The following is a 22,010-nucleotide window of genomic DNA, read 5'->3' on the forward strand; positions in this document are numbered from 1 at the left end:
CGCACAATGCTCTCAAAGTTTTTGTTCTTTATGTAACTAGGATTGCCGAGTGTGACATAGGTAAGCAGGTCATCTTTGCTGGATAATAATTTCATAAGCCCTTCTAGTCTGTAGGACAAGTTATTCCTTTTCATCACAGGGGACCTGTGCAATTTATTGTTGGTCTCAAATCTCCATACTGGGCACTTGATAAGTAGTAATCAGTAACAAGAATGTATCTTGAAGAAGACCGATACCCCTCGGAATTTATTGATTCTGACCCAACTCTTAAGCTATTTATTTCTCCCTTATAATCATCATGTTGTTCTGCAAGTCTGATTGTAACAAAATTTTGATTATAAATTTCAAAATGTTGTTTTGAGCTGAATGCTTTTTCTCGTAGTATTTCTAAGTAGTTTTAAATTTGCATATTTGTTTTTGGAAATTTGCACGATTGTCCTTATTCGGGGGTGGTCTTTAAATCTTGTCCATCAAATTGTTGGTCTTTAATTTTTGCCCTTCTCGTTCCGATTTCGACCACTCACTCAGTCAAAAATTAAAAAAAAAAATTGCAAGGTAGAGTTTGACTGCAAACTCTCCCTTATCGGGCAGAGTTTCAAACTTTACCTCCCTTATCAATTAGAGTTTGACTGCAAACTCTACTTAAGGCAGAATTTTGCCTTTTGGCATAAGGCAAAACTCTTGCATTAAGACAATTTTTTAATTTTTTTTGTACACAGCTGAAATTTCGCAAAACTCTACCTTAAGGCTTAGATTTTGCCCGAATAGGCCTAATTTTGCTACGAAACTCTGTCTTGAGATTTTTTTTAGGGTAATATACATATATATACATATTTAGAGTAGATATTTACAAAACGCGATGATACTTTTCAGTTTACAAAATATAACAACAGAATACTTACAAACCTTACACAAATGCAGTAAAAAAATAAAAGACACGGTTAAATTGGAATCCCTTAAACAAGGTAACTGATTTATCAACATCCGCAAATCTCTTTCCCAAAAATTCTCTTCCCAATTTCTCCAGATTTATTGCAGACTCAAATCAAAGCTATAAAGCGGTTTTTCTTCTCAAACGGCCAAATTATATTCAAAATCAATACGCAAAAAATATCCCATGTTTTTGTAAAAACAAATCATCAGAACAAGTGTGATTGATGATATGGATGAATTCAACACCGATAAGTTACAAATCTGCAAAATATGCAGCATTAAAGTGTCAGAAATAATCACGGAAGAATTAAAACTACGAACAGGTATTCTCCCCTGTTTTTTCGTTATACTTTTATTTAAGAATCCAATTTGATTGAAAATACTAATAATTCAACAGTGATACATAATCTAATGTAAAAAATCAATATCTGCTATTGAAATCCAGAATTTCTAAAACATTCAACTTCAAACAAATTTCAGATCAAAGCTTTCGTATTCTAACAATGACGCACTGCACAATTCATTCAATATTGATACAACACAGTGCGAGATGGGATGCATCAGGTGACTGTGTTTTGAATTCCGAATACATTATGTGTTTAATCTTATTTAAGACATGATCTCGTTTATATAAAAGTTGCATCTAAAATATGCATGAAAGTTGTTTAAATGTAATATACAACTAAACTTATGCAATGTGGAAGTAATTTGGTATAAACGTGGTTTATGTAGCGTAAAAGTAATTTGGTTCAGACATTAAGTTTTTTCAAAAAATATATGTATAAATAGGGTATGAAAGTTGAATGAATTTGGTATAAATGTAGTTTATGTAGTCTAAAAGTGATTTGATACAGATAATAGTTTTTTCCAAAAATATATGTATGAATTGTGTATGAAAGTTGAATGAATGTGATATAAATTGTGTTTATCTAGAGTAAAAGTGATTTAGTTCAGATAATAGATTTTTCCAAAAAAATATATGTTTGAATAGTGTATGAAAGTTGAATGAATGTGGTCTAAATATGGTTTATGTAGTGTAAAAGTGATTTGGTTTAGACAATAGATTTTTCCAAAAATTATATATATGAATAATGTATGAAAATTGAATGAATGTGGTATTAATTTTGTTTTTGTAGTGTAAAAATGATTTGATTCAAATAATAGTTTATTCGGATAACTTATCTACTCCTTTTATTCTGTCATTTGTATAAAAGTGGTATGATATGTGTATATATGTTGTATGTTTAGTGTGTAATTTCTGAATTACTAGTTCAACTATAATTTTTTATTGCAGGTCCGAGCTTCCACGAATTCCTACATGCAGTGACTGGTGGTATCAAGAGGTTCATAGTGTGCCTTCGAGCTATGACGTGTAGTTGTGGAAGATTTGAACTGGATTAGAAACCTTGTGGGCATGATATGACTGCCATAGTATATATTCATCAACATGGAGAGGACTGTTCATTGGCCCGCTACATCAATAAGTGAGGGAAAATTTAAGAAATCGAAGATGACATGCAGCAGATATGGTAAAGAAAGGCAAAATAAGAAGACTTCTGACGGTATTCCACAGGAAAATTAAAAGTCGAGAATGTTGTTTGTTGTTTAGTGAGAATAGAAACTTATTGCTTGGATACAATTATAATAACGATAATGTTGAAAGTTTATCTAAATTTGGTTATCAGCAATACATGTTTGGTTCAATGGATCTTTATCTGAAAATGTATGATTAGTCTAAATTAGTTCAAATCTTACCCAAAAAGCCCCAAATTTTAAATTTGAACTCCCTTCAACGTTCTAGTTCTTTTGACATATCACCCACTCAAAACGAAGTTCATTTGCTACAAATTGATTTTTCAAACTCGTGCTTCGATCTCCTTTAATGGCTGACAATGGAGTTTTTTTTTAAAAAAAAAAGTTGGTTCTTCTATTTTCAATTTCTTGAAAATACTTAAAGTGAGAACCGAATGAAATCATGGGTGAAGTTGAGAGAATTTTTTTTAGATTTTTCACACAACAAATGAAACCCAAAACAGAAATAAACTAGACCGCTGTTGAAGTGGACTCTTACTAAACTGAAAATGGGAGATAACGTAGCAACTAGAAATTCGTGGGTTGACGAAGATGAATTCATCGTGATGTTCAAATCTTTTTGATAAAGAGGGGGGGGGGGGGGGGGGAGGATAGAGAGTGAATGAAAGAGAGAAAAAGATCTTTTTGATAAAGACGAGGGGGAGAGAGAGAAAAATCTTTTTTGATAAAGACCTTGAAAGTAGAAACTGAATCTTTAAAAAAAAAAAAATTGTACTATGCTATTATTAAACCAACAATTAATATCCAGATTATCTTCCCAAAAAAGGTCCCAAAATCATTGAAAGTCACATTAATCTCAAATCTGATATGTTTAGTAATTAAGTTGTTATGTTTTGTAAATAAGGAAAAATATTTTTATGTTTTGTAATATATAGTATTAAAGTAGTATTATTAGGTCATTTTCCTTTTTTTTTTTAACTGAGTCGGGTTCGAACTCCAAACATCAGGTATTAGGCGAAGGGCAAAAATTAAATACCAGGGCCTTCGAAGGGTAATCCGTGCGAAAAAATGATTTGGTTTTAGCGGAGAGACTTTGATATTAGTCTTATCGGAAAAGGTCCAAAAATACCCCTGAACTATTGAAAAAGGCTCATAAATACCCTCCTTCCACCTTTTGGTCTAAAAATACCCTTAAGGTTTGTTTTTGGCTCAAATATACCCCTCGAACTAACAAAGTTAAAGTTAACTCTTTTAAAAAGCCAAATGGCATTTTGTGATTGGACACATATATTATTTAATTTAAAAATTAAAAAATATGAACAAAACTGATTTTTTTTTTGCATTTTGTGAATTAATCAACGAAATATGTTTTTTTTTTGCATTTCGTGAATAAAAAAACGAAATAGGAAATTATAATTTTTTTTTGCATTTCGTGTATTGAAAAATGAAATAGGATAAAAAAAATAATTTTGTTCATATAAAAACAAAATTGGAAAATATATTTTGTCCAATTTTCCAATTTCGTTTTTATATGAACGAAAATAATTTTTTTTTATCCTATTTCGTTTTTTAATACACGAAATGCAAAAAAAAATTATAATTTCCTATTTCGTTTTTTTATTCACGAAATGCAAAAAAAAAACATATTTCGTTGATTAATTCACGAAATGCAAAAAAAAAAAAAAAAAAAAAAAACAGTTTCGTTCATATTTTTAAATTTTTTAGTTTTTAATTTTTAAGTTTCCACACAATATTTTAAAAACAAATATGTAAATTACGGAATTTTATTATTGGCAATTTTTTTTTTAAAATTTGGATTTTTTTTTAAATTACGGAATTTTATTATTGACCAATTACAAATTGCCATTTGGCTTTTTAAAAGAGTTAATTTTAACTTGTTAGTTTGAGGGGTATATTTGAGCCAAAAACAAACCTTAAGGGTATTTTTAGACCTAAAAGGTGGATGGAAGGGTATTTTTAGACCAAAAGGTAGAAGGAGGGTATTTATGAGCCTTTTTCAATAGTTCAGGAGTATTTTTTGACCTTTTCCGTAGTCTTATTGATGCTCCGTAGCTAAAGTGAAACGATAATATTTAGATGGATTGGATACAGTCAACAGGCTACTTTGTGGTAATAACACCAGCCTTAAAGTTTGCCTTTCTCCTGCCACTAGTTAACATTCGGGGTTTCTAAAGTGAACCAAAGTTAATAGTTAATACTTAATACATAGGTTGAGCTTGGCAGGATTTTTTTTTTTTTTTTTTTTTTTTTTTGAGATTTTCTTTTCTTTCAAATATGCTACGTAGAATCATTGCTTAACAAAGAAAGCTGAAGGCCCAGGGGCTTAGCATCCTTAGAAATCTCAACCACTAGCCAAGGTGGATGTAGTAATATAATGGCTCCTACTGTTGGAAGAGCATCTAAGAAAATTAAAACCTAATAATGAAACAATATCTATGATATTGAATGTCTTCAATAATCAGTGTTCCTAGATTATTTCTCTTAAGCAGTCAATGCGGAGCACAGTCCTCCTGCTTGTTCACTAATTAAACTTTGCTCAAGCTTTGATTATACTATCAAGTTGGTACATTAAGTACATCCAAATTGCCAGGATACTCGAACTCAACTTGTGGAAAACTCAAATAAAGCTTGTTTTCTTCAAATAAAAAAACCCAAATTCAAATTCTTTTTTCTGCAAACCAAATCACCCTTGAAAAAGTTTACCTTTCACTTGCTCAAAGGGGCAAAGAAAAGGAGGTTCTATGAAATTGTTGTATGATGGCAGCAGTAAGAACCTGGAATGAATTGATTATGAAAATATTGTAAAGATTCAAAAACTGCACCTCATGAGTGTCCGTAATAATCTGCGGTGTTGTGAGAACTTTGACAATGAAAAAGAACACCTTGAAGGTAATTGGTGTATCAATAAATAATAGGTGGTGCAACAGACTAAAATAAATGTGAAATACATATGGCATCTCATTATCTATTCAACATTTCAACTAGGAGAATGCTCCGGAATAAATGGTTCCTGAACTAGTTAGGAACCATAACATATAAACACAAGAAGTTCTACCAGGAAACATAAATGTGATGATTCTAACAAATGCTTCCTCAATAGTTTCGTAGAGAAAAAACTCGTCAGCTATCTCCTTGATGGAGTTGTTGTATATCATGAAGAAACATCAATGCTGCAAACATCACAAACTAAGAAATTCGCTAATTGTGAACACCCTAATAACTGGATGCAACTGTGTCTTAGTATGTTTCCAAGTTCTCTAAGTTCTCTTGTATTTCTCTGAATATCCCGATTTAAGGCTAAAGAATTTCCTGCTTCCTCTTTTTAACTACAATCTAGCATGCGCAACCTCCCCCTTGCTGCTCTGTTTGGGATGTATTTGTTGTAGGCTTCAAATTAACGTCAACCATATCTTCCTGTTTTGTGGATGAAAGTGTTTCCATCCCCGGTAAGGCGGCAGCAATCTTTCGGAACAAAGGCTGCAATTTTCAATTTCATATTCTTAATATCATGCTATTTGAGTACGAATAGAAGTTATGCCAACTCCAATGTTTTGAGCAAAACTAGTGATCAGGATATTAGTATTTTGATCCTCAGTATAACTTGACAGAGGGGCAAAATAATTTCAATGGAAATCGCAGAAAGGACTTAGAGCGTCTGTACCTTGATATTGAATCCCGCTTTAGCACTGGTTTCTATATACATTACTCCGAATTCACGAGACTTAGCATCTCCTTCTTCTGTAGAAACTTGCCTATTTAAATCAGCATCATCGCCATAAGAGAAATGGTGGAAATAATAAATCATAGTCTACAAGAATTAAAAAGCAATGTCCTCTTCTTGATAATCTCTTAAAGAAACTTTTTTCTTCTATTCTTTTGTGGAAGGAAATTGGACCAGAGAAGGACATAGCAAGAGATCAAGAGAGCCAGACTCAAGCCCTGTAGAATATTAATAGGTTCTGTACCTTACCTTCCAGATCTATAACAATCTACTAGCCTTTACTTGAGAAAACTGAATAGTTTATTTGGAGCAGTGTCTCGTCACTAAAGTCTCTGTACTCGAGACAAATTTCCATCAAATGTCAATCTTCCAACTACAGAAAATCTCTACTCGAATGAAAAAATGGATGTCCATAACTCTCTAACAAGAAATTTTGAAAAGCGAAAACATATTTTACGGTTTTGCAATGCCATGCTAGATTCTGACAGAATGTTAGGCCTGGTTTAAATCTTAACTACATGCAGGGGCGGATCTACTAAGGCGGGTGGGGATGCCACGCCACCCGCACACCTCGAGCAAAACCTTGTATATATATGTGAGTATATATGGGAAATAGTATAAATATGTAAAATGGCACCCCGACTAACAAATGATTGTTTGGTGCCATTGGTGAAGGACCGAAAGTTGTGCCCGCAGCACCTGGGATCGAGTCCAACTTGCACCAATTCTTTTAAAGACTTCTCTTTTCTAAGAAGCTTATAGAAGATTCGTTCTCCTTTTTTTCTTAATTTCTTTTTCTATTTTGCTTCTTCTTTACTCTATTTTCCTTGTTTCTTCTTTTCTTTTTATTTACTTGCTGCTGGTTTTTTTTCCCTAATGAGTCGCATTGACTTTTTAAAATTTTATATATCCTTGCTTCTCTTTTTAGTTAATAGTGTTCATTAATTTTTTATTTTGATATCTAAATGTGCATCTAAGTAGAGTTCTAGTTCTGGTTGATTAGTCTTGAGTTAGCTGATAACTTCAAAACATAACTCTCAATTACAAATGAATAATATATTTTTGTTGATATTAGTAATACTATTGAATTTTTATGCTTTGTTTAAAATTATCATAATTATTAAATTATTTCATTTAATCAATGTCTATATAAATCAAAAAGATGAATAACCCAAAATTGCGGCAGTAGAAAAAATAAATCAAGTTGAAATCCAAAATAGTGTGACAATCGGTTTGTCTATATAAACGGACGGAAGTTGCTGCGCTCCCCAACTCGTTTAAGTCAACTGATGCATTGGGTCATTCCCTTGTTTACGGAACTGGGCTATGGAACGCGTCGAGAAAGCCGACGCTTCTGCCTTTCCACGAGTTAAAAATTGTAACAATAGAAATACTTGTAGCTAAGATGAATAACCCGAACCGAAGCTCAAAATAAATCAAGTCAAAGGCCAAAATAATGTGATAATTGGTCTGTCTATATAAAATAGAAGGTTTAATAACCAGAATCGAAGCCCAAAATAGTGTGGCACCCAGAATCTCAAATTCCTGGATCCGCCTCTGACTACATGCAACTACTTTTACTAGATCCCAGCGAGAAATAAAAAAGGAACTAACAGGTGGTAAAATAACATCTAAGAGGTAGGTAAAGCAGTTGTCAAAAGGAAAACATCCATCTACACCCTACCTTTTATCAACAAGATCAGTTTTGTTCCCGACAAGAACAATAATGACATCACTGCCTCGTTCAGTGCGTACTTCCTCGATCCACTTTGAAGTATTCAGAAATGATTGGCGGTCTGCAGATATGATGATATCACCAAAACTTTATTCATGGAACATTAAACAGAAAAAAATAATCAAAGACGAATATATAGAGAACCAATTTACTATACACTCCCTAGGAACCTTCTACTATCACCAAATATGAATTTGCTTGAGTAGGCCACAGAGGGCACAGATATATGTAGATATTCCATGGGAACAATGTCAAGCAATCACTTACTGGCAACATCATATACAATTACAGCAACAGAAGAATCTCTAATGTAGCTTGGAATAAGACTTCTAAATCTTTCTTGACCAGCAGTATCCCTGCATGGGTTCAGATAATGCTTTAGAAAAAATAAATGCATCCGAAATTAATTCATTGATCAATGTCCAACACCACAATTGACAAAACTACAGAGGAATATTAACAGAAACTGGTTTGCCCGATATAACCCGCGGAACAGATTTGAGATTATTTCCAATACTTGCTTCCAAAGTAAACATGTAACATTTTGCAAAACATAGGCAAAAGTAATGTTCTCTACTAGATGAGTTTGTCTGGACATGATCTTGTGAAAGTATTTGGTCTTTTGTTCTGATTTTTAACAGATGTCTTGTTTCATAGACAATCCAGGCTTGTCAAAGTTGAGATTTCTCAGGATAAAATTTTTAACTTCAACTAATAGAGTACGTAAGAAAATTTCCAGCATAAAAAAAAATAAAAAATAAAAAATTCTCTTTTTTCTTTTTCCTTCTGTTTTCCCCCAAGTTTTCTGTTTTTCTCATTCTAAAGATGGCAATTATCTTGTACTATCATAAAGAATCCAGCCTCTGAGAAGTAACATCTCGTTTTTTTTTTTTTTTTGCCTTCTCTGTTTTCTCCAAGTCTGTTATTTTCTCGTTTCACATAAATTAAAAAAGAAGGAACATAAACATGCATTTGAAAACTAATTCGGTCCCTGTAAAGTGACTTCTAGCTATAAGTAATTCAGGCTTCTATTACACATTTTCAAGTACATCCAACTGATAAGTTCGAAATAAATAAAAATACAATATTAGTTGAGAAAATCTAGCTAATCTAATCTAAAAGTAAAAGAGGGAGAGAGCCTACCACAGCTGCAAGCGAACTGTTCGATCTTCAAGGTACATTGTCTTTGATAAAAAATCAATACCAATGGTAGCCTGCGTATAGAAAAGAAATAAGGTTCCCAAGAGCTTCAAACTAACTTAATTGATAATTTGGAAGCAATCACCATAAAGGATGTTAAATTTTAGAGGCAGATGAGAACATTTTAAAAAAAATGAGTTTGCTCAAACAACAGATCACATTAAGTTTGTACAAAAGGGTGGAGAGTATTAAACACAACTGCAAGTCACGTATAAAAAAATTAGAGTAGTAATCATCAAAAGATTTTGAAATTTCATGTCAATTAAATCCTGTAAGTCCTCATATACTTTCTCGTTTAGATTGAAGATATCACATAAAGACAATATTGTTCTCTATTAAGTAGCTTATTACATTGAAAGCTTTCGTTACCCAGTGTTATCAAAAGCGAAAAGCTTAAAAAAGTTCCAAAGGTCCTTTGGGACTTTAAGTGCAAGTGTGGGCTTTATTGAAAAAAGGCGCAAATGGAGAAAAAATACAAATATGCATGTGCAGTCCATAAGCATGAATAACAGATATATGGACAAAGAAATTGAAAAAAAAAGTACAATAAAATGAAATATTAATTGTTTAGTGTCACATTTTCAGGATTACGCCATTGGCAAGGAAAAGTATGCCTTAGAGCCTGGATGACGACATTGAAGCGCCCATAAAGCGAGGTGAAGTGCTGAATATGTTTTGCGCCTCGCTTTAGGGCTTAAGCGCACCTTTGACAACACTATTGTTGCGATTAAGGTTTTATGGGAATATGCTGAGTGTGTGTGTATATATATATATATATTCCACGAGAAACCTCACTGGGGTATTTTGCAGTATTACCACAATATGGGAAATCAAATAACCTGAAAATCTAGGCGTTAAACTCTCCCTATAATTAGGCATATGGATGGAAAATGTTCCTTTACAGCATTAATTTCTCCCTATTACTTTTTTCTTGGTTCCAATTTTCCCTATTACCAGTAACAAAGAATGGTATAGAAACTGGAAACGAGCAGAAATAGCGATCCACAAGTAAAAAGGCAGCCCGGTGCACTAGCGGCCGGATCACAAGAGTGTATTGCATGCAGCTTTACACGGCTCGAATGTGTGACTTCCTGAAAAACAGGAATGATGGAATTGGAAAAGGAGAAAGAGAGCTCAAGACCTGATAAGTGGTGTCGAATTTATCGTACATGAAGCGAGTAATGATGCTTGTTTTGCCCGCAGATTGATCTCCCAAAAACACCAACTTGTACTTTGCTAATGGCGACACCACCGCCATTCTTATTTTCCTTTGTTTCTCCACACAGCACTTTCTCTCTCAAGATTATCAGAGATCTGAATCGGTGGGAATGAGGAAAGAGAAACAAAGAAAGAAGAGAAAATAAAGGAAGATAAAAAGAGACGTACCGCTCGCTCTCTGCTAGGCTCTGCACAAATCGGTTCAATCCGAATTTCTGAATCGATTCGAAACAATTCGGATAATTTAATTTGGATAATACAATTCGATTTCGATTTATAAATGCAATTGTAAAATATTACGGTTTAACGGTTCGATTACGGTTTGCTTCAATTATCAACCGAACCGATCCGAACAAACCGAATTTATATGCCACTAGTGACTAATTTGGTATATGTAATGTGGTGTTGGCGGATTTGTATGCTTGCACAAGTTGTCAAGCTCTTGTTTTGCTATTTATATGTTATTATGCTTGCAAATTTATGGTTTTTTCTTGGTTAATGTCTTGGTTATAAGGCTGCAAATTTAGGATCTCATTATTTTTTGTTATGTTTACTCTAAAACTGAAATGAAATAGTTGCTTGTTTAAATTTCGAATAAACCGAACAAATCAATTTGTGTAACCGAACCGAAATAATAAAAAACGAATCAAATTGAACCTAGAATGGATCGAGTTTGGTTGAGAATTTTAGAAAGTCGAAATTCGAAATTTCAACTCGATGATGGCCAAAACAGAACCGAACCGATTCGTGCACAGGCCTACTCTCTGCCGTTCTTTGAATTGTCTATATATATATATATATATACACGGGTGGATCCACCCTTTCGGGTTGGGGTGGCATGACACCCCTCGATTAATAAATTTTTATATACTTATGTTGTAATTTGCTTAAATTAGGTTAAATATTTGATCCTGTAATTCCCAGTTGTAAATTAGATAAAGGTGTCACGACTAGTAGACACGAGTTTGAATGTATCTTGAACATTTTTCGACTCCCATTTTTCTTTGCGCTTTGTACTTCCTTTGTACCAGTAATTTCCTTTTCGACCCTCTCAATTTTCTATTTATCTTTTTATTATTTATATTGTTTTCTCTTTTCTATTATTTTATCTGCGATCTTTAGCGAGAACACACAAATAGAAACTTCAAAATCCCTTAAATTAAGCATTTCTCTTAATCTCAAATTTGTGAGTATTTAAATCGAAAAACTTGGGTCTCAATGGGAATTTTGGATTGAGATCAAACTTCAATTTTTTTTTTATAATTTCTTTATTTATTACTCCCTCCGTTCATGTTTACCTGTCTATATTTGACTTGGGACACTCTTAATAAGCAATAAATAAAATGAGAAATAAATTGGAGTACTTAATAATAAGGGTAAAATAGGTATAAAATGGTAAATTATGTCTTGATTTTTCAAACTATATAACCTACAAGTAAAAGTGGACATATATTTTTAGTATAATTGACAAATAAAAATAGACGGAGGGAGTGTATAATAAAAATTTATGCTATTCTATAATTGTTAAAATCAATTTAAATCACTTTACTACTTAAATTGTGATGAAAATTTCATAAGCACTGCTTAGAAAAAACATGAAATTTATGATTTATTTTTGAGAACTTGTAGTTTATCTAATTCTACATTTACTTATGAGGTGTATTTACCTATTGAAGAGTTTTTCTATTATTTTTCTTATTTTGATTGGTGTAATTTGAAAATGTTATTTTACTTGTGCAAATTCATTTTTTAATATACATAAGAGATGCAAGTCCCTTGGTGAAAATGTTGATTTTACTTTTGTTGTTAATGAGTGTGATTACTTATTTAAGATGCTAATTATGTTCATTTCTTGATTTTTGAGATGTAATTTTCATATTTGCAAATAAAAAAAAGCCTATTAAGTTGACCCGAATAAACTAAAAAGAGATGAACCCGACCCAAATACACGTTCCTAACAAGAAGTACATTGAAGAAAATTGTGGCACCCACCACCTTCAAATCCTAGATCCGCCTCTGTATATATATATTTCTACTATATTAGAAGCACCGGATGGTGCACTTTTTCGTCGTCCGTTTATGGGCCCACATATTAAACACAAACCAATTAATATTAAAAAAAAAAAGTTTGGTCCCCATATTAAACACAAACCAACCAATATTAAAAACAAAAAAAAAAGTAAAAAAAGTGGAACCCACCATCTCCAAATTCATGGAGAAAAAAAAAGTGGATCTCATATTAACAAAATCAAGCAATATTAAAAAAAGTGAATCCCATATTAAAAAAAATACAATGTCAATAAAAAAAACGTGCAGACTTTGTATTCATAGCAAACACTAATATAATAAAGTTTTAGATACGGAGCACAAACTATAATGTTATATTAATCGTGTTTTGAACATTAAAAAAAAAGTAAAAAAAGGTGGAACCCGCCATCTCCAAACTCACGGGAAAAAAAAGTGGACCCCATATTAACCAAATCAAGTAATATAAAAAAAAAGTGAATCCCATATTAAAAAAACAAACAATGTAAAAAAAAACGTGCAGACTTTGTATTCGTAGCAAACACTAATATAATAAAGTTTTAGATACGGAGCACAAACTACAATGTTAATTGTGGGCCCACATATTAAACACAAACCAACTAATATTAAAAAAAAAAAAGTGTGGTCCCCATATTAAACACAAACCAACCAATATTAAAAAAAAAAAAGTAAAAAAAGTGGAACCCATCATCTCCAAACTCAAGGGGAAAAAAAAGTGGACCCCATGTTAACCAAATTAAGCAATATAAAAAAAAAGTGAATCTCATATTAAAAAAACAAACAATGTAAAAAAAAAACCGTGCAGACTTTGCATTCGTAGCAAACACTAATATAATAAAGTTTTATATACGGAGCACAAACTACAATGTTATATTAATCGTGTTTTGAACATTAAAAAAAAGAAAAAAAAGTGGAACCCACTATCTCCAAACTCACGGGGAAAAAAAAGTGGACCCCATATTAACAAAATCAGGCAATATAAAAAAAAGTGAATCCCATATTAAAAAAACAAACAATGTCAAAAATAAAACTTGCAGATTTTGTATTCGTAGCAAACACTAATATAATAAAGTTTTAGATACGGAGCACAAACTACAATGTTATATTAATTGTGTTTTGAACATAGTAGGGCACTTTTCGTCGTCCGTTTGTGGGCCCACAAAAAAAATTATGGGCCCACATATTAAACACAAACCAACCAATATTAAAAAAAAGAAAAAGAAAAAAAAAGAGGTAAAAAAAGTAGAACCCACCATCTCCAAACTCACGGAGAAAAAAAAAGTGGACCCCATATTAACGAAATCAAGCAATATAAAAAAAATCTCATATTAAAAAAATAAATAATGTCAAAAAAAAACGTGTAGACTTTGTATTTGTAGCCAACACTAATATAATAAAGTTTTAGACATGGGGCACAAATTAAAATGTTATATTAATCGTGTTTTGAATATTAAAAAAAAAAGTAAAAAATGTGGAGCCCACCATCTCCAAACTCACGGGCCTCATATTAACAAAATCAAGCAATATAAAAAAAAAAGTGAATCCCATATTAAAAAAACAAACAATGTCAAAAAAAAAAAACGTGCAGACTTTGTATTCGTAGCAAACATTAATAATAAAGTTTTAATACGGAGCACAAACTATAATGTTAATTGTGGGCCCACATATTAAACACAAACGAACCAATATTTAAAAAAAAGTGTGGTCCCCATATTAAACACAAACCAACCAATATTAAAAAATAAAAATAAAAAGTAAAAAAAGTGGAACCCACCATCTCCAAACTCACTGGGAAAAAAAAGTGGACCCCATATTAACAAAATCAAGCAATATAAAAAAAAGTGAATTCCATATTAAAAAAACAAACAATGTCAAAAAAAAACGTGCAGACTTTGTATTCGTAGCAAACACTAATATAATAAAGTTTCAGATACGGAGCACAAACTACAATGTTATATTAATTGTGTTTTGAACATTAAAAAAAAAGTAAATATAGCGGAACCCACTATCTCCAAACTCACGGGGAAAAAAAAAGTGGACCCCATATTAACAAAATCAAGCAATATAAAAAAAAAGTGAATCCCATATAAAAAAAACAAACAATGTCAAAAAAAAAACGTGCAGACTTTGTATTCGTAGCAAACACTAATATAATAAAGTTTTAGATACGGAGCACAAACTATAATGTTATATTAATCGTGTTTTGAACATAGTATGTATATATATATATATATATATATATATATATGCATAAAAATAGTGCAAACTAATAATGTCCAAAAGGATGACCCCATACTAAACAACACCAAGCAATATAAAAAATGGACCACATATTAACAAAATCAAGCAATATAAAAAAAAATAAAAAATGAACCCCATATTAAAAAAAATAATGTCAAAAAAAAAAGTAGACTTTGTATTCGTAGTAAACACTAATTTCTAATTTCCAAAGTATCTCATTAAGTCAATAATGATGGATTCATTGCCACGTGTGTATCAATCCATTAGTGGGAGCAAATGAAACTGTTTTTCTTCAAAAAGTTAAGTAGTCAAACCATACAGTTTTCTTTCTTTTTTTATATTAGCCTGAGATCTAATCTAAATATTAAACTGTTATATTTGCTATTCCGCCATGTCATTTATTTGTTATGTTCACTAAAATAAATATACTTAAACTATTTATATTTTAAAATAAGATAGAATAATGTGAAAAGAGATTAATGTCGTAAAAAAAAAATATATCAAATAGAGATCAACTAATGAATAAGGTAAATTAGTCAAATTATAATTCTAATCGACGTTTTCTTAAAAAAAACATGCAAAAGACAACATGACAAGTAAAATGAGCTAAACCGAGAATATTTACCAAAAATTAAAAAAGAGTATTTCGTCGTTTAAATAGAAAATCAATTTCTACTTTGTTTCGTTTTAAACATGTAAAATTAATTTAATAATTTGAATTAGAATTATCCAAATCAAAATTTGATAAAAAATAACAAGTATTTTACATCTTTAAATTAATCAAATTAAAATTGTAAGTATCAACTGATGCTTAAATATTGCTATTGTTTTATCTCAAAGAGAGGAAAATAGTTTCCTTTTAAATAAGGTTTCTCTTTTAAAAAATATTAATAAATTTGCCGATTTTGTATTCGTAGCAAACATTAATATAATAAAATTTTAGATACGAAACACAAACTATAATGTTATATTAATCATGTTTTGAACATAATATATAGTGTATATATATATAATCACTATTCAAAGACAACTACATACACATAGATGCACTATAATCTAAAGTGTTGGGCCCGTGCGCTAGGCCATCTAGTATATATATACCACTCTCACGACTAACCGCCAACTAAATCCCCAAGCTCCAAAATACACTTTTGCCCTTATCAGAAAATTACTTGCACTCTCCATTTACAATAAATCGAATAATTTAACTTTTAAATAAATAATTAATATATATACTCCCTCCGTCCCAATTTAAGTGTTTACTTTCCGTTTTGGTCTATCATAGAAATAATGCATTTTTCTATATTTGGTAAGCTTTTCAATTCCAACGGCAAGTTTAAAATCACAAGATTTGGAGTACTACACATATCTTTAATTTAAGCTCACAAAATTCAAAAGTCACCATTTATTTCTTAAATTTCGTGTCTAAGAGAGTGTTTTCCCATTTAATGAAATTTATAGAATGCAATTCAAAATTAGTCTGGCCAATAATTTCGAATACCGATTGCGCAAAGCAATTAAAAAATGTTTTTTTTCTCTTTTTGTTATGACAATGAATATGATAACTTAGTTCACATGTCTTGGTGCGGAGCATCTTCCCCTTCAACGAATCCTACAAGACGTAAATCAGGATTAATCGGTACTAGTTTCGAGTATTAATTGCGCAAAGCAACATAAAAAAGAATTCATTTTTTTCTTCGTTTTCTTGTTTTGATAATGAAGATGAGAAATTAGTTCAGATGTATATTAGGAGTTCCTTTTCTGTGAGGTTATTTACTATAACAAAAATCACAATTCTCTTGCATTTTCTGATACACCAGCAATTTTTCAGAAAACTATCTATATACATGACGTAATTTAATAGCTTACTATATTAAGTAACCGTATTTCTTTAATTAACTTTAGCTTGTGATCTTGAAGCATCTGAAATTGTCAAAAACTTATTTGTTAAGTAACAACAAATGATCATATTTCACATGTAGAAGATTTCTTATTATTAATACATCTTAACATTTTAATCCATGCTTTTATTTTAGTAGATTTCCACTATTCTTTCAACAAAAGAGATACCATATAAAGCATTGTCAATGCAACTATACGAAGGATTCTCTAGACAATAGTTCCTAATATCACTAGACCTAAGAAGAGTAACGCCAAAAAGAAAATTCAATGTCTTAGAAGATTCAATGTCTTATTACAACGAAAGTTCTTCGTTTGGAAAACTTAATGATTTTGCACTTGCTTAAATCGGACTAAGTGATACAATTATCCTTATTTTGACTTTTATAGACCAAATGGTTGTTTGATGTTTATTACTATCATCGAAAAGCTTGGAGTACACTGTAAACTTGTGAAGTGTAGAAGCAATTTCTTTTCCTAGGAGTACGCACTTGCTTTCAGTTACTCTGCGAGTCAAATGGGAACCAAATCGTGAAGTCGCCATACTTCCCTATAAGAAAGTAAACTAGCTAATTTAATCTTGCAAAAGATAGTAAGGCTTATAATGAAACCAAACTCTCTACATTGTGATGTTAAGATTTGATACAGTTTCGATTGACAGTAAGTAATTAGTAGTATTTTCATGCATATTTGCGTCAAATACTGGTTTGGACATCACATCAGTATTTGCAAATATTTATGCAGAATACTAATAAGATATTAAATTTTGAGAAAATGACATAGGGTACCTACTTAAGACTCTTTATTATAAAATATATAGATAGTTTTTTTTATTTACAAAACATAACGATATTTTACAAAACATGATGGATTTTCATATATATATTTTTTTTTTTCAGAAAATAATTTTTTTTTAAAAAAATATTTTTTTGAAAAAAATTAATTTTTTTTTTATATATATATTTTTTAAAATTTTGTTTTGCTCAAAGGCTTAAAAAATTACCTCAAATTTTTGTGTATGAAATGTGTATGTGAGTGAAATTTTTAACATAATTTTCATACACAAAATTGTGAGCGAAAACTTTAAGCCTTGAATATTGTATGAAAGTTGTTACAATATTGTTGTAGTTGTATTACTTTTCCAGAAATCTAATATGAACTTTGTATACCAAAAATGTGAATGAAATTCTAAGTCTTGAGCGAGATATACACATTTCATACCATTCTCATACATAAAATTTTGAGCGTAATGTTTAAGCCTTAATCGAGATATACACATTTTATACGTTTTTCATACACAAAATTTGTGAACTTTTTAAGCCTTGAGCAAGATATACACATTTCATACACAAAATTTGAGAGATTATTTTAAGTCTTGAATGTTGTATCAAAATTGTATACAATGAGGTTGTAGTTGTATTAATTTTACAGAAATCTAACATGAACTTTATACAGAAAAATATTAGCAAAATTTTTAAGCCTTGAGCGAGATACAAATTTCATACCGTTTTCATATACACAATTTTGAGTGAATTTTTTAAGTCTTGAACGAGATATACACTTTTTATACATTTTTCATACCGTTTTCATACATAATTTTGAGCGAACTTTTTAAGCCTTGAGCGAGATATACACATTTCATACAACTTTAATACATAAATTTTTGAACGAAAAAAAATTTCTTTTAAACAAATAAAAAACAAATAATTTAAAATATATATATATATATATATATATTTTAGAAAAAGCATGTTTTGTATAAGATTTATAATGTTATGTTTTGTAAATAGAAACTATCATCACGTTTCGTAAATATTTCTAGTTATATATATATACACACACTTTACCCTTAAATTTTTTATTGAAAAGAAGTTTTTCGACTTTAACCTTAATCACTTATTTTTCAACTTCAATTAAATATTGTCCGGACACCTAGACACATATTTATGTGTAAGTTGTCACAACTCACAAATGATTAAGAGCCCGTTTGGATTGGCTTATAAGTTGGCTTATAAGCTGTTTTCAGCTTTTTTGAGTGTTTGGCTGGCCAGCTTAAAGTCATTTTATGCTTAAAATAAGCTCAAAAAAATAATTGGACCCATTTGACTTAGTTTATCTAAAACAGCTTATAAGCTGAAAACAGCTTATAAGCCAAAAAAAAAAAGTTGGACTACCCCAACTTATTTTTTTCAGCTTATAAGCTGCAAACAGCTTTAAGCTGTAAGCCAATCCAAACGGGCTCTAAATGTTAAAAATGACATGCAAGGCATTACTTTGCATGATTGTTGGGGTCACATCTCATTCATTTTAAAAGCTCTACGAGTGCTTGTGCACATAGGGGCACTTAATGAATTAACAATTGTACTAAGTTTATTTTTAGCATGGTACACTCACATCATCTTAAATTTAGGTATGTATTTTGTGAAAAGCCTTTGTTCCTCTTCTTTTATTTATAAAGGCAAGCTTTGTTCAAGAACTGGGACCGTGAAACTAATCCCAAGAGGTAGCAAAATTACCCCAACAGTAATTTTTTTCTGAGAGTAAAAGGGGAATTTATGAAGCCACCCACAGAACCCCTAACCGGTAAGTGTAGTTGAGTTCCAACTTCAAACACCAATATCACATCTACTAAAACTGTCGCCAACCGAATGTTCATATCATTCATAGAAATGTAAAGCTTTCTTCACATTTGCAGTCCTTCAAACATGTGAATACTAGCTCACAGGCTGAAACCTTCAGGTTGTTAGAAAGATTCAGCAGTTCGATTTATTGGGAGATTTTTAGAGGAAATTCATCAGGAAAAATTATGAAATAAAGAAGCGCTCTCCGAATCCACCACCTTATTACTGCACTAAGGGTCGGAAAAAGCTACCCTGAAATCATCGGTACACACTATGGGCATAAGTGGTTGAAAAGTAACAGTTAACGAAACAGAAGGAAGAGAAAAATATAGTAATGCAAGAGTAATAATAAATGGGAGGAGGAGGTAGGAAACAGTCATTAGAACCAACGAGTACAGAACAATCCTATAGAACCTATTTTGTATACTGCCTCCTCAAAAAAGAATTGCTCATTTCAAGTTCCTCTGTGGATGTTAAAGACTGTTATAGTATCACCAGCTCCAAAGCATAAAACATGATCAATGCCCCTAATTACTTTCTCTTTTACTAATAGTGATTCTGCAAGAGCAATAACTGCAAAGGATTTCATATTACTTGATATAGGAACAGCAACATGAACTGACATCCACAGAAATGACATTAGTAAAGTAGTAGACAGGCCAGCTATCAGAAATTGCAACAGATAAAAGTTTTTTTCATCACCAACTTTCAGATTAAAGCTGAATCTTCGCTTTAGTTATCTCAATCTTCCATCACCTAACTTTCTTTTTCTACATTTAAGAAAAGTGAGCTTACTATTTCTACAAACTCATCATCACTGCCAAGCATGATTGCTAAAGAATATGCAAGACCATATACTATGAAAGATTGCCACCTAATACTTGCAAACATGCAGCAGAAAATGACGGGGACTTTTCATCCAGGTACAATCGCAAGGGTATTCATGGAGACTTAACATTATGATTGTATTATCTATAATACAAAATACAGCAACGACCACTTTATCCTTCAAGTGGATGAGGAAATAAATGGAAATAGCAGAGGTTACATATGCCAGTCCTAGAAATGTATGTGTCAAAAGTCACAAATACCTTACAATTCTCATTATGTTATTACATTTCTTCTCTTACTGGTAGTTATTAATTACAAAACATTGTGACATGAAGAAATTAGTAGCTTGTAGTCGATCTATCTTTATAGTCTATTTTTTTATGATGGCGGTGTCCAAGTTAGCTTGTGCACACCTTGACTAATTCCAGTGGATACCTGCTTCTCATCCACAAAGGTACCAAGTAACTTGGATTGATGTCTATAGTGTATACAGCTATTTAAAGGATAAAATCAGAATACTAGTACTAAATTTTTGCCAACTATTCCTTCCAAGCCATCACATACCAGCTACCTCCCACTAGTACAAGTACTGAGTCACTTTGGATTTCAAGGTTTAAATAACAACAACAATAACAGGTGTGCCTCAATCCAAAGCTAGAGGGGGTCGGCGGTATGAATCCTCAATATATAGGTACTATGTTTGAGTCCAAAATATTTCAATAATCCGTATTTAAGGATTATCTGACACTAACGTTCTCCACAATACTCCACTAGTTATATCCCTAATATACTAAGAGTCTTTTAGTAAGCACTAGCCTTGAAGATTTAGACAACAACAACATACCCAGTGTAATCCCACAAGTGAGGTTTGGGGAAGGATAAAGTGTACGCAGATCTTACCCCTACCTCAAGGAGGTAGAGAGGTTGTTTCAAACCTTTGAAGGTTTAGATGGTGGGAAACATTCACCTAGTGATCAACCTCTCTTTTTTTTTTTTTTTTTTGGTGAAGAATATTCTGAGATCTGATATTTTAATTCACCTAGTGATACCTCTACAGGGATTCGAACTTCAGTCCTCAAGGTTGTTACTCCAACCCTTTGTCCGCTAGAAGAACTCATTGACGGACCTCTATCTTCAGAAATATAAACACCATAGCTATCTACGTATATATCAAAGTCATGCCTGAATCGGGATCCTAAATAGATGGACCACATAAATTGTTGTCAAACTGTGCCTATAAGACAGCACCATAGACATTTTTTTTGAAACTGGTAACTGGATTGTATTCGATATGAACAAAACAGTACATAGGTTGTACTGAAACCATATCTACAAAAGTACTCCAAGACTCTACTATTCTAATCCTATATTGAATCTAATACATCAATAATGGAAATAGTATCATCTGAGTAGGCCTGATTACACCAAAAACAAAGCAATAAAATACAATTCAACTTGACCTTCTGCACTCCATTCTCTATACTCTCAAAACATCTGGAGTTTCTCTCCTTCCATATTGCCCACCATATGCTGGCAGGGACCATTCTCCATCTATTTCTGTTCTTTGCCTGCAATCCTGCCTCTTCCCAACTCTTTAGAGCCTCTGAAACCTTGCTAGGCATAGTCCAGGCTATACCTTTGAGATTTAAAAATATTCTCCAAAGCTGTTGTGTAAACTTACAGTGTAGAAACAGATGGTTAACTGTCTCTGCTGTTTCTCCACATAGGAAACATCTAGAGCATAAAATTATCCCCCTTTTCATCAAATTATCCTGTGTAAGAACTGCTTCTTTAGCTAAAAGCCACACAAAGCAGCTAACTTTATGTGGGATTTTGGATCTCCAAATGTGTTTCCAGGGCCAGTTGGTAATCTGTTGAATTGATTGATTCATCATCCTGTAGGCTGAACTAACTTTGAACACTCCTTTTTTATTCCCCAACCACCAAAAAACATCCTCTCCTAGCTGAAGTCCCTTAAATTGTTGCAATATGTTAAGAAAATCAGCCACTC

General features: G+C 31.7%; 1 protein-coding gene across 1 annotated transcript; it reads right to left on the reverse strand.

Annotated features, from left to right (window-relative positions):
• Positions 1 to 5,356: 5,356 nt before the first annotated feature.
• LOC132637674 (ras-related protein RABH1e) lies at positions 5,357 to 10,500 on the reverse strand. Its single transcript, XM_060354731.1, has 6 exons — positions 10,285 to 10,500; positions 9,087 to 9,157; positions 8,211 to 8,299; positions 7,893 to 8,004; positions 6,149 to 6,239; positions 5,357 to 5,964 (listed from the first exon to the last, which is right to left on the reverse strand). Exons 1-6 carry the CDS (start codon positions 10,399 to 10,401, stop codon positions 5,821 to 5,823), a joined length of 624 nt encoding a protein of 207 aa, XP_060210714.1. The 5' UTR covers positions 10,402 to 10,500; the 3' UTR covers positions 5,357 to 5,820.
• Between the last annotated feature and the right edge of the window lie 11,510 nt (positions 10,501 to 22,010).

This window comes from Lycium barbarum, chromosome 1, assembly GCF_019175385.1.
Source record: "Lycium barbarum isolate Lr01 chromosome 1, ASM1917538v2, whole genome shotgun sequence".
In the NCBI taxonomy this organism is placed as follows: Eukaryota; Viridiplantae; Streptophyta; class Magnoliopsida; order Solanales; family Solanaceae; genus Lycium; species Lycium barbarum.